Source organism: Numida meleagris, chromosome 13 (genome assembly GCF_002078875.1).
Source record: "Numida meleagris isolate 19003 breed g44 Domestic line chromosome 13, NumMel1.0, whole genome shotgun sequence".
Lineage (NCBI taxonomy): Eukaryota > Metazoa > Chordata > Aves > Galliformes > Numididae > Numida > Numida meleagris.
Genome location: NC_034421.1, coordinates 8,427,608 through 8,441,361, shown reverse-complemented (window position 1 = coordinate 8,441,361; position 13,754 = coordinate 8,427,608). Strand labels below are relative to the sequence as shown.

Here is a 13,754-nt window from a genome sequence, read left to right as displayed (position 1 = left end):
GCCAGCCCTAGAGGAGTGCTCTGCTCTGAGCTCAGCATCACCCATTTGGAACAGATTTCTTTGCTATCAGGAACAAATTCAGTGACCACCAAAGGTACAGGACCAGATCAGACCAAAGGGGAAGCACAGCAGAGGTTTCCAATTCCTTTATCTGGCTTCATGTGCCCTCCCTGGGAGGCCCTCCACCACTGGGCTGTATTTTGGTGGAGATTATGCCGATGTCTTACAACAGTGTCCTCCCATTGCAACCTCAAAGGAACAGGGTGACTACAGTCTCTGTAGCTCTCCTCAGCATGCTGTCATTATGAACAACCATATCTTCCTGAATTTTCAGGCAGCACTGCATCCAAATGAGGTGAAAATGCTAAATCATTTCAGAGAATTAAAGTGAAGGCAAATGAGGCATTACGGCTGTTACTAATATGTAGGATATGGAAAAAAAGTCAAATTAAAAGAAAGTGAGCAGTTTAAGGAAAATCATGTGTTGCATTGTTACTCTTCTGACAGAAAAGCATCTTTTGTTACTTGGACAGGGGATTTTTGAGCACTGTACGTTGTTTATTGGTGTGAAAAGCATTTTTGGAGGAGAAAAATATAGAGTGTGACAAAGAGCCACATAGGAAAAAAAAATTAATTTCTGATACTCTATCTCTTATGATGCACTTTATCCCTTTCGTTTGGGGACAGATAGAACACATAATGCACAACTCCATCATTTCAGTCATCCAATTAATTGGTCAAGTGGGTCAGTTATTCTGAAATAATGGCTGGGATAACCCCAGAAGTCAACATGCATTCAGGTAAGGTGTGCTTTTAAAACTCAGTCACAATTCCTCAATCACTTTACAGACTACTCTGCAGGCAAATACCCTCAAAGGTAACACACACAGTAGCTAATGCAACATGTGAACTTGTCTTAGAGAAAACAAAGCTGCAACAGGCTATTTAGACAGTTTTTGCTAGTGAATAAAACAGGGCAGGGCTCATCCTCTGGTCCTGAGGGCAAGCGGCGTGATGAAGTCTTCATCTGTATAGCTTGGACTATTCCCTGCAGACAAAATGGACTCATTTACCTGCACTGGCTATGAGAAACAACAACTGGTCCTTTCTCTTGAGCCATGCTCGGTCACTGCTGGTCGGCATGGGTCAAAAAAATGTCACAAAGAATAATAACATTTAAATGGTGTGTATAGATTACTGTGTGCCAGTTCCAAGCCCACACCCTGGTCCTGCTTGGTTTATTGCTGTAAACACAAGCAAAATGGTCATCATAACTTAGGACAAAATAATGACAACTGTGCTGTCACCTGATTCATCTAAAACTAGACCAGACACAAATTTCTTTGAAGTCTGGTTTCTAAAGCAGTTATCCTCACAGCCCACAAAGACATCAGAATTACTGCACAGTTTGGATTCCTTTCCTGCTGTCCATTCTTTGTATGCTTTCAGAAAAAAAATATATATCAGTCTTTTGAAGTCTCTTTTTATTCATTTTAGTGCTTGAACACTGCTTTGGCCTCCTCAGAACAAACTCTCTAGACCTGACAGCAGCATCAGCTGGGTCTCATGGCTAGCTTCTAGAGAAGCAACGCATACATCTGGATACCAAGAATGCAAGACAGCAGCTGTATTATCCCCAAACACCTGGTTGACAGGAACCAGTAGAATTTAGAAAAAATATAATCTGTGCAAGAAATGGCACAGATGACAACAGTACTTTTTCTCTGCAGGTGCCAACCACTTTGTGCCAGCAGCCACCTCCTGCTGCTTTGCTCTGAAAGCTCTTCACATGCAGGAGGGATGGGAAAGGCACCCTACACCTCCGTGTTAGCGGTCTCACAGAGATTTTCTGTTCTGCACTTGACATGACTTCAGGTATACTACTGCATATGCACTATTCAACTACCATCAGCTTTTAAAAATTCTTTGTTTTGCCTTGCTCATATTCAGACATGGGTTCTGACGTGCCAAGGAGTTCAAAAGTGCCTGAGATGGTTGAAAATTCTTTTGAGGATGTTCGTTTTCACTCTCAGACAGCACACGCTGTGGGCTCTCTGATCTCCTCCTCTGCAGCTTGCTTTGTGTCTCTGTGGGAACCACAAGTGAGACTTCTGGCGCAGTGTGCTCATCCGAGGGGCTCTCTCATCAGGCACTGTGTCAGAAGGCGCCTTTAACATCTATTCTAATGCTCAACGTTCCCTCACTGCTCAGTTTACCCGACTGTTGCCATGGGTTGTTTTCCCAGCCTGGAGCAGATCCACCTCTGCAGTCTTGCAGGAGCATTTTAAGGCTTCCCATTTATTCTGTGCTGGAGACTTTCCTGGGACTGGAGTCCAGGACAGCAGAGGCCCTCTTAGATAACATCTCATTTGCTCTTTTGTGACCGCCTGTGTCACTGCCTTCAACTACGTCTGGTAGGCAGTGCAGCACAATAAAGAAAAGTCTCTGTTTTGGAGCAGTCATTTTTGTGCCGTAGGGTAACACATTCCCCATCCCACACAAAGCCTGAACAAACATGCTTTATGCAGGGAGCCTCGAGAGCTGAAGGGACGGAACTGCACATCTGATGACCTTGAAACAAGCACTTGTTCATTCTTAACAGAAGACACACAGGCCAGATACAGGCTTGAGAGCGAGTACTCCCCTGAGCACAAGGATTTGCTCTCATGTCTGCCTTGAGGATACTGTATCACAAAGGAACCCATTAAACTTTTTGAGGCAGTCCTGCCAAGCCTGCGTGACCAGAAGTTCCTAACTCTGGCCCCTAAAATCACGAGGCAAACAGAAATATAATTGTGTTTAAAAGTACAACAATGAAAACTGATTGCCTTGTGCTATGAAAGCCTCTAATCAACTTTTAAGCTTTATTCCAAAGATGAGAAACACTTAACAATGAAAGCCACAGCCTTCATGAAATCATGAAGGCACCTGAGCTGGAACTTGAAAAAATAAAACAACCCAGTGTGATGTGTGTCAAGCTCCCCTTATTTCTAGCACAGCAGGTCCACCAATGCCATGCAGTCCAAAGAGCAACCCTGGGATACTGCTGCACAGCAGTAAGTCTCAAGGGCTATATTACAGAAAGGCAAATTTTTCCTTCTCCTCAACTGAAGATAATTGCATCCTCACACCTTTCTCCACCTTTCTTGGGTATACCTGCCCTTTGTGGGTATCAGAAAAGAGAATGGCTTAGTTACCTGGAATCTGTGGAAGTCTGCTGGTTTGAAGTCATTGGGCGAACAGCCACACCAGTCAACAATGTGCTTGTACTGACACTTGCAACCAAGTTTACGGTTCCAGTTTGTGATGCGCAGATTGTTGTCCACCATGGAGTCACAGTACAGGCTGTTTTCCAGAACAGTGTGAAAGAAAGACTGCAAAAAAGACAGACCACGTAAGTACATTCAGCTCTCAGGACTTCTCTTTTCTCCTTCACTGCAATCCGTGGGCCTGAAATTAATGCAGTGAATTTTCTTCTTCAAAATGGGAGAAATAAAAAATTCTACCATTTTGCTACGTACAAAAAGCACTCCACACACACATTCTGTAGAGTCTGAAAAATCACAGCATGCTGTGGTCGAGGCCACACCACAATGACACGGCACAGAGTAACTGCACTTCTGCAATGATCAGCTTTGGGCATTGGACTCCAGGAAAGTACTAGTGCCACCAATTATTCTACTCTTATTTCAGCTATAGGGGTACTTCTAAGAAGTTTCTGTTATTTCTCTTCTGTAAGTCAGTCCTAATAGTCCAACGGATTTATGACCATTTTCCTTAGCAATGTGTTGATGATCAGTCTCAAACTGTTCCCTAAAACAATTCTCAAACCTTAACCACCAACGTGGTTACTATGGAATAAAAAAGTCTCGGCTCTTGCGTGGGTCTGTGCACCTCCAGCACTCTGAAACACAACGCTGGTTGAATGGGCTTGCACTGAAATATACAGCTCACCCCAGGCATTAGAAGGACGTTCCACCTTCCGCAGTTACGTCTGAAATCATAAGTCTTTATTTGCTGACTCAAGGCAGCAAGGAACTCCTATTGGGCTATCCTAATTGTATCTCTGTAATATCAGCTATTACATAAATCATGTGTAATGGGGACGGATATAGCAGGTTAACAGGTCAGTGAAGGCAGGGTGATTTTAAGAAGCCAGTCACGTATCTTGCAAAGAAAACCTTGTAGATAGAAACTATGGAATATGTTCAAATTTAGCTCTGTAAGAGACAACTTTAGGAGTAGCGACTTCTCTTTAAAATCAGCAACAGCAAGATCTATAAATAACCAGCATGACACTAGCGTGGCTGGCCCCCCAAATAATCCCCCTACCCTTTTAATGTTAAATGACAGCCCAGTGAATATGGATTTTATGCTTGAACTGTTTGGTTAAACCCATAAAGGCATCCATTCTCATTCAAGCGGGAAGAAGAAAAAAAACCTTACCCAATTACCCATTGCCCTGTGTCCTTTCATAATGATACAGAAATTTCTCTGAGATAATGGATGAAAAGGTTATCAGAGTTGAGAGAAAAGGTGATTTTTAACAGAAACGGGATTAAAGCAGAATTATTCAACATGTGCGTGGAATAATAAACCCCTATCGTAAGATGACAATTGTCGCATTCCACTGCAAGCTAATAAACCTAAATTTGCGAGAACAGTCTCATCAATCTCTCACAGTGTGCAGGGGTTGGTAGCAAGGAGGAAAGCTGTCACCTTAAAGAGAGCTGTAAGGTGTTGCTGGGATGGCTGCATAGATTAATAGGCTTAAAAGTATAACACAAAGCCACTCCCTGCAAAGATGTCCCACGAACAAACTGCACAAGCAGATCTAGCACTGAAGGACTTACTCAGCGTGAGAGTAAAACGCTTGTTACCAACGACAGCGTGATCCCAAACCTCGTACTTCGTGATCTCTGAGACGTGCACAGAAGCTGCCCTTTAGAAAACAGAGAGGGACTGCTCCGAACTCACCTCAGCAGGCAGCAACGTGTAAGAATAAAACCTCTTCATCTTTGTTACGAGGTCATCGTTGGAAAAAGTGACATACTCCACAAACTTCCTGTTGAGGAGAAACCAGTCCGACCCTCCATCGACGGCGATGCCCTCGGGGATCTTCCTGTCCCCCAGGCGCCACATGTGCGTGTCGCACTCCAGGAAGAGCCGGTCCAGTCCCTGTTTCCTAATGAATCTGAGGGAATGCAAAACCGGACATCACGCGTTCATCTGTGTTTTGTTATCGGCACTAGCTCTACAAGTAAAGAAGCTCCTTTCCCAAACAAAACAGGATAAGGAGGTCACTTGTTTGTATTTCTGCTCTACTCATAAATATAACACAGAGAGGTTTAATAAATGATTAACCAGCTATATGTTCAGATACAGGGAAAAGAACAACAGATTGCTTTTAAACATCATTTACACCTTCTGCTGTCCTAAGACAAAACTGTGCACATTACAGTTCCCCTACGGCACGAAAATCTGCAGTGCTCATTAACTCTTTGGAAACCACTGGGGAACCACTGTAACGCAAAGGGGAACTGCAACCAATCTGTGCCATCGGCTTCTCCAAATAAACACACCGCTTCTGAAAAACAGCAAACTGTACATAAAGGCAAAATGACCAATTACCTTGTATGTTATTGTTCCGTGAATTTTTCTACAGGGGTATAGTTAATTAGGAAGAAATACAATTGCATTGCTCTTTGCTGTAGAATGAGTACGTTTGCTCCATTTTCAAGTCTACAGGGAACAATGTTTTGTTTACTGCTGAACCATGAATACAAGGAGCAACTGCAGAACTGTAGCGTTATGGAAATGAATTATTTGAGACCAACATTGTAAGAAAAAGGAGCTGGAAAATCAATCTGTGTTTGAAAACACGCTGGACTGGATGCCCACACGTTTGGGGACTGTCTGACACAGGTTTCTATTTGTTATTCCATTTTCAGAATAATTTCCCCCAAAGGGAAGCGGCACTGCCATGAATTAGCACAGGTTTACACAGGGGGGGCTGACTGCATTAATAAAGGCAAGTTGCTGTGCTGAACACATCCCGCGCGTTGCGAGGAATAGCAGACAGCAGCTAACCAGGCTGCTTACAGGAACAAACATGCACGAGCTAATGGGCCAAGATCAGGGGTCTCGCTGGATTCAGGCTCTGCGGGCGAGCAGCAGCTGCAAAACCCAGCTATGCAGCCACAGTGCCCAGCTTTGTAGAGATGGTTGAGCATTGGAAGTTAAGAAAACATTTCATTGGGCTTTAAACACACAGAGCCCATGGAAGGGGAAAAGAAACAAAAGCTCAGGTGCAAGGGCAAAGCTCTCCAGAATCCTACATCTGGAAACAGGAGCATTTCTCCTTCTTGTAGGCTAACTCCCTGGCTAAAGTGTCATTCTACATCAATCAAAGAACCAAGACAAAATTATGAAAGTCATGAAGTGCCACATATTAATTTTCAAAAAGACCAGAAATGACTTCAGGGTCTATCCTGAAGTCCTGCAGATAGCTATGTCTCTCTGCTATTAATATGACCGCGCGGAGAATGCGTGGATGCGAGTGGCAAAATTTTTCTTTCCATGAACAAGTTTCTAATTTCATGTTCCATTATGAAGGATAATAGAAAAGTCTTGCAATTTTAATGCAGTGCTCTGGAATGTAATCTTCAAATTCAATATTTATGCAGTTATCTCCAAATCAAATATTAATGTGCCTGAAAGTTTGGTCATTTATTTATTTCCTTCAAAACTAAATACTTGAGTTAATTATTTTAAGAAAATAATAGAATTTTATCAACCATATTTAAACAGGATGTAAAGTTCTTTTCCATGAAGTCATTTCTTCCAGCTGCTATCTCTACCAATTTATCATCCTGTATTCACATTTTCTAACAGAAGGGGTTTTGATTTCAACAGGAACCCCCAGCCCACAAGAATGCCTGACCATTTCAAAACCCCTCAACTCACAGCTGTCTCAGCCGGGATTACAAGACAGGGTTTATAGCTAACAAATCCCAAAACACTTTAGCTTTACTGTCTGAAATGGGCAATAGAAGAACACAGCTACGGTCAAAATGAGAAGGTCCCAACAACTGTGGACTCACAGCTTCATGTTTTCCATAACCGTTTACAGGCTCCTTTTTTTTGCATACGTATACAGTTCTATGTTTTTTTAACATCTCAGACAAGCAAATCCTGGCATATGGAGCGAAGAAAGACCATTCTTGGTAGCACAGATGTTTTCACAGTAAATCTTAGTCCTAAAATCCTATTCAACAAGGTTAGTAGAATTAAACGTGCATTCCAACATCCATCCTCCAGCAAGGCAATGCAGCCCAACTGAAAAGCAGCAAAGCCTTTGGGGACCTACAAAAGCCAACCCTTTTGCTAATGCTTCTTGAGGAATGCTTCCCAGGAACATCATATCAGGCTCTAAATAGCAGTAACAAACAAATAAGAACAGGGCGTTTCTCAGAAGGCTCGCTCAGCCTGCTTCACACACAGTTATTACACCTAGCAGTGCAATGTGCTAGCACAGCAGATGATTTCCTTTTATGTGTGAAGCAGCAATTCATACAAGGAACTGAAGTTAGAGCTCTCCACTGGGCAATTGCTTGTTATCCATTTACGCTCCTTGGGAGCCAAGGGGACCCGGCGCAGCTCAGATCCACCAGAAGTGAAGCGATCCTGCCTGAGGATGCAGCGGGCTGTCCCAGCAAGCCCAGGCTGTGCTGCTGGCACGTGGAGCACGGAGCTGCATACCGAAGTGGAAAAGGTGGCTGAGGCTTGCTTGCTTCTCCGTGCTCTGCTCCAGGATGCCTGGTGTTACTGGCTGCTCTGCCAGAGCGATTGTGGCACTCAGGGAAAAAAAAGCTTACTCTAAGCATAATGGATGCTTCCTGAGGGAAAGCAAAAGGTGCCATTTGTATGCCACGTGGGCCTTTCAAGGAATCAAAACCCCTCCAACACTACAAAGAGTTCATAAGGATTCTTCACCAGGCATCCAACAATGCTTGCAGCAGCCAGCTCTGAAAAGGAAGATAGATGACAGAGGACAAAACCAGAACCCTCTGATTTGTTTCTAGTCTAACACTGCATTTCATCAGTTCCTTGCTACACTTGCTGTAATACTGAAACAGTGCCTTTCATGAAGGCATGCCAAGCTTCAGAGAAAGCAAAGAAATGCAAAATAAATGGTGATTTTTCCCTTAGATTTCTCTTTCTTCAGTTTTGTAGGACAGCTAGCAGATATCTCTTGAAAGAATGTAAAAAAAAAAAAAGGATTAGCAATAGCATTTCATTTCTCTTAGTCAATGTGGACAACTTCTGGTGCTTTCTGGCATCCTGAACTGCAGGTAATACTGCAGCTGCACTTGCCAGGACAATGACACAGAGCTGTATCGAAGTACGGTTGGCCAAACGCAATGGAGATTGCCATCAGATGAAGACAGCCGGCCTTCCTCCTGATCTAAGTGGACAACAGGAGGAAAATAATGATGATATGAAAAGAGAGCCAACCAGGAGAAACTAAAACGAAGACAAATCCAGGGTTAAGAAAAAAGGATCCCATTTTCCCTTAGTTCACATAAGGCTCCATCTAAGACATTTTATCCTTATTCTCATTTTAAGTCTTGATCAGAAGCCTCCAATTTTGAGGAGGCTGCATCCCACTTTCAAGTGACTGCAAGCAGTGCATGACAGCAATGCAACTCGCCAGCTGAGCTCCCCCACCAGGCTGCTGCAGGTCTGAATGTTGCTGTTTCTGCCCTAGCGGTACTGGGCTTTACAAGGTGCCAGAGGAATACTGTTATACTTTGTTTAAAAAAACAAACAAACAAAAGAACCAGCATTGGTTGCAACACGTTGTCTGTCACATTTCGTAAAGCTAGCTAACTGCCCAGACAGCTCATGGCTGCAGTGTAGCTTAGGGAACTCCTCTTACAGTATATTTAAATATTTATCAATTCATTTCAGATGAGAATCTACAATTGTGTAACACATGGAGTATTTGTAAGATGTTTAGTACATGCTCCTACAACATGAATGTAAACATGCAGCTAAGCTCCTGCAGTATGTTTTCATCACTGATGAACACTGCAGTGGTCACCTACTATCAAAGACACCACAAGCAGCTCTGCAGTTTGAGCAGTTTTCTCCAAGCGGTGCTGCACACTGCGGTGACACTGAGAACCCAAAACTGGGTACACTGCAAAAGCTCATGCTTTCTTCCTTTTGCCTTCTGCTTTCTGAAGTCCATGAATGAAGGAAACCGTAAGGACCAGAGGTTATCAGGCTGCAATATTTTTCTTACCAACAGTGTCTGAAAGAACACATTTTTAAATTGAAAAGGTTCTTCCTAATGGCTTCCTGTTTGTGGCCTCTGGCCTAGGAAATTTCCTGTTTGCCTGGTGCACCTACCAAGAGCTCATCACCATTACAAGAATAAGAGCAAAGAACAGAAGCTACTGATACATCAGCAATGCAGTTCACCACAAGTCGGAAGTCAGCGTCAAAGCACTACAGTCCTTGGAGCGCCGCTAATACTACAATGATGTTAATGCACGTGAACAAACTCTGCACGTTAATTTGATGGTATCTACTCTTTGAAGTTCCTTTGACAAACTTTTGAAGAAGACAACAAACCTGAGCTCACTCGGTTCCAGGATTGACTCTGTTCTATGAAGGCTTACCCAGCATTTAAGAAATCTGAAATAATTAACAGTTGGCTATTTAAGCACAGCGTTCACCCTGTGCCAAGAAGCATCTGCTTTCCCAAAGAGGTGACCTTGCACTATGTTTCTCTCCTTTCACTGTTCTGAAAGCCTCCAGGGCTAACCCCAACCTCCCAAAATGGAGCTGAAGCTTGAAAGGGAAGAATGCCAGAGAGCAATAGCACCTACTGAGCACAAGAGCAGGAAGAATTCCTCCCAGGACAACAGGCAACTGGGTGCACAGAAAGTGCAGAATTCAGAATGCTGGCCCTTTGAGAAGATCGGGGAAAACTCTTGGTATAGATTAAAAAAAAAAAAAAGAGAAGAGGGGGAGAAATTAAATGCAACCCACTTTCTGATGTGTTTAAATTGTAGCATCCTGAATGCAAATGTTACAGCATGAAAGGCAGAATTATTTCTTATCTTTAATTCCCTCACTTTGAAAAAATATTATGAACACAATACAACCCCATCAATCCCTTAAGCTTTAATGCGAACGCACAAACACACACCATCAAAATGAGAAAGGCTGGATTTGCTTTACTTAGATTGGGCTTATTTCACAGGCGTAAGCCGAACCTTTAAGTAAGCACACAAATCAAAATGCTTTTAGTAGCTTTGCCCACTGCACTAACCACTCAGAAGCTGCCTAGAATGTTGCTTTTTTTAATGATCCATGCTGGTCATTTGTCTCTCTCTGCCCTACCAGAGAGGAGCACTGGGCCACGTGGAGCAGCACCAGCACCGGCCTCGGGGGCCAGGGTTCAGCTCGGAGCTGACAACACAGGTGACACAGCCATGGAACAGATAGACAGTGCTAAGAGACAGTTAGTGGCATGAGTTCTGCCACCATTTGGGTATCATGAGACCAAACAGCACTACTCAAAGGATTTCCACATGATCTGCATTACCAATGTGGTTTCCAGCACTCTTAGGCAGTTTTAAATTCAGTGTGCAAGTAAATCTGGCAGACAACAGGACTGCTGCTGCAAATGGTGGTCAGTGTAAGATTTGGATCATTTACAGCGTAGCAGAAACGGCACAGGATTTTGACTGTTGTGTTACACGTGCCCCTTCTCAAGCAATGGCATCTTTATGGAAACCAAACATCCATCAGGTTTAGGGTATTCCACCAGAGACGGGCTGTTCGTGGCTGATGGATACAGGTTTTATCTGGCCATTATTCCATATCTATACGAACATAATTGGATTTTTCAAGCTTTATAATAGAGCCTCATACTCTACATAATTTATTTCTGCTTCTTCATATGCAATTTCCTCAGCCTATCCATTTAATGCTTTAATCATATCACATCTTCATATGAGGTTTAGAAGACATTTCTCATGATACTTCCTTCTTGTCGACCTTTTCCTAAGAGTCAACTTGCGCTGGTTTTGAAAAATCTCATTTTCCATCTCCTGGAAATCTCTCAGAGGAGTCTTAAAAAACCTCCACGCTTCTTAACATTTTGATGTTGTGGCTCAGAGAGCAAACTCCTCCAGTGTTCCAAAAATAATAAAAAAAATCTAAAATTGTTTTCTGTGTAGGAAACTTGAAGAGTCTATTTTTGCAGTAATGACTCCACCAGGCATTGCCTTGTTTTGACAACAGCCCCATCCAGTCCCCTGTGAGAATAAAGCTCCAGAGGGGCTTTCAAAGATTTGCCTCTGCATTTCCATCACTCCTCACTTCCAGTGTCTCTTAAGAAACACTGGGACAGCTTTTCCAAGGACAAAAACGTAACAGCTTACTCTCTTGATCTGAGTTTGCAACTCAAGTGTTTGTTTTAATATAAAAATAATCAAAATGTGGAGAAAACTGCACATGAAGAGGGAGAGCACGAATACATCGCAGACAGACTCAACGATATGAAAGCTGACGTTCTGCCATCTGTTTGTCTCCAATAAATGTCTTCCTCAGATGATTTCTTCTCCCCTCACCTCTTCTTCCCCCCAACACCCACACAACTGAGCATCCCCACCTGGGAGCACTGCTGGGCTGGCTGAGCTCTATGTTGTCTCATCCACGTGCTGCTGCACAAACAACACAGAAATGGGGATTCAAGCTTTCCAAGCGATGCGGGCAAGCGTGAGTTGCTTCTACATGGGTGTCCAAGCTGCCAAATCTGGCTATTCACCTCCGATTCTATTTACCAGTGGGTAGAACAGGGCCAACAATATGTGACAAAAATGTTCCCTGCTGTAGTAATTTTATAACATGCCTCAGGATTTTGGATGAAGGGACGCAAGTTTTATTACTTAGCCCCTGAAAAAAAAGCGTTCAGCTCAGCGTTCTTAGATAGCAATCAGATTTCTGATTACTTTACTGTACCACAATTTTCATCTTCCCACCCCACTCTGGAAGTTATTGCTACTCCAAACCTTCTCCCTCATTGCTCCTTCCTGAACTGGTGGATGATCTTGCATGTATACTCCACCAAAAAAAAAAGAAATCCCACGTTTTCCCATGTCAAGGCACATGGCTGCTTTTACTGCATCTTCCTAGCATCTTTTACCTATTTCTTTCCTTCGCATTGCCCATTTAGCATTGCTTTCAAAAACAGAACAGGAAAAAAAGCCCTATAGGGAGGCAAACAGTCAAACTGAAACAGTAAAGGCTTTATGTCACCCCTAACACTTTCCATAAGGCAGTAAGGAACACATGAAAGTTAGCTGTAACGTCTAGCATTTTTAAATGCAATGTCTTTGCATAGAAGATGCACGTTTCTATTTCAGTCGCTACAGTTCACATGAAACTGTGGGGCTGAACTACTTACAAGCAAAAAATAGATCTTCCCAGTCTGTGCACTTTTTAATACTGAAGTGTTTGAAAAATAAAAATAAAAAAAGCATGGGAGTGAAATCTGAGCCAAATGAACCACCAAGTACTTGGTGTGAGCAGGAAGGTAAGTGATTAAACCATTCCAACAGCAGGGATAACAAATTCATATCTTCCTAGTATTAAAAAAACAAAAACAAAAACAACACAACACAAGAAGAGAACCCAGGTTCCACCCAAACTGCCAAACTTTCAGTGGCCTTTGCTTTAGTTACCTGTTTTCTGCTATGAGCTCCAGATCCTGCTAGGATTTAACAGCATCCAACCTTTGCAGCACGCTTACACCACTCTCAAATGACTAATGTTTGCTTCTCTTTGTTTTGGCTTTTTTTTTTTTCTTTTAAAGTCATTTTCCTGCCTGTCACTGAAGATGTCACATTTCACCATCTCCATACTTTATTATGCATCATCCAGGTGCTGTTCCTGGTACAGCCTGCACAACTACCAGCTTGTTCTTTTGCTTTAATAGTCAAAGAAACTGCAAAGAGGAGAAAATGTGTTGCCCACTAAGTGCTGCGTAATGACTCCAGCCACTGTACGCAATTTCACTTCATCCATCTAGCTCTCTAAGGAAATAATGCTTCTCCAGCTGAGCTAAGGAGCCATTTTCATGTCCGTTCCCTTTTTTGAAGCTACTAAACAAAAATCAGAGTGATGCACTTTTTAATGACTTTGGCATAACTAAAAGAAAACTTCTCTCTATAAAAGGAAGCCTGCTTTCTCTCCTTATTTGGCAGTAAAACATGTACTGATTGTGAACATGGCTTGAATACAAAGCACATTGTAATTGAGCTGTATGAGCATTTCAGTTTTAAGATGGCACTTCTGATCTTTCCCTCTTTGTTGAGTGATCCAAAGACGTAGAATTCAGAAAATATGCAGCGGTTTACAAAGCAGGTTTAGTTGAAAGTCTTACTTTTTAGGAGTCGTATTCACTCACAAATTAAAATAGAATATAGAATATAAAATAGAATATGCTGAGCTCCTGCACTATTAGTTTACCATGGTTTTGAGAAAAAGCTCAGAACAGTAAAGTTATCATTGCACACGGGGCACCAGGCAGTATGGTGCAGTGTCCTCTCCCTTATCATGGCTTCAGCCAGACATTGCAAAGAAAAACTCCTGTTCAGGTCTGCTTTGAGACAGGATGTCCCTGGGGCAAGTTTTCTCCTATTGCCCTGTAAGCTGGAGATTGGCTTGTGTCT

The 13,754-nt window shown here is 42.7% G+C and overlaps 1 protein-coding gene across 2 annotated transcripts in view; it reads right to left on the bottom strand.

The window, feature by feature from the left end:
• Positions 1-13,754, bottom strand: part of XYLT1 (xylosyltransferase 1) — a 160,146-nt gene that overhangs the window by 25,583 nt on the left and 120,809 nt on the right. For both annotated transcript variants that reach the window (XM_021412123.1, XM_021412124.1), the window contains exons 6-7: positions 4,978-5,194; positions 3,198-3,374 (exon numbers count right to left, since the gene is read on the bottom strand). In XM_021412123.1, coding sequence (XP_021267798.1) covers positions 3,198-3,374; positions 4,978-5,194 — 394 coding nt within the window. The remainder of the gene's footprint in view (positions 1-3,197; positions 3,375-4,977; positions 5,195-13,754) is intronic.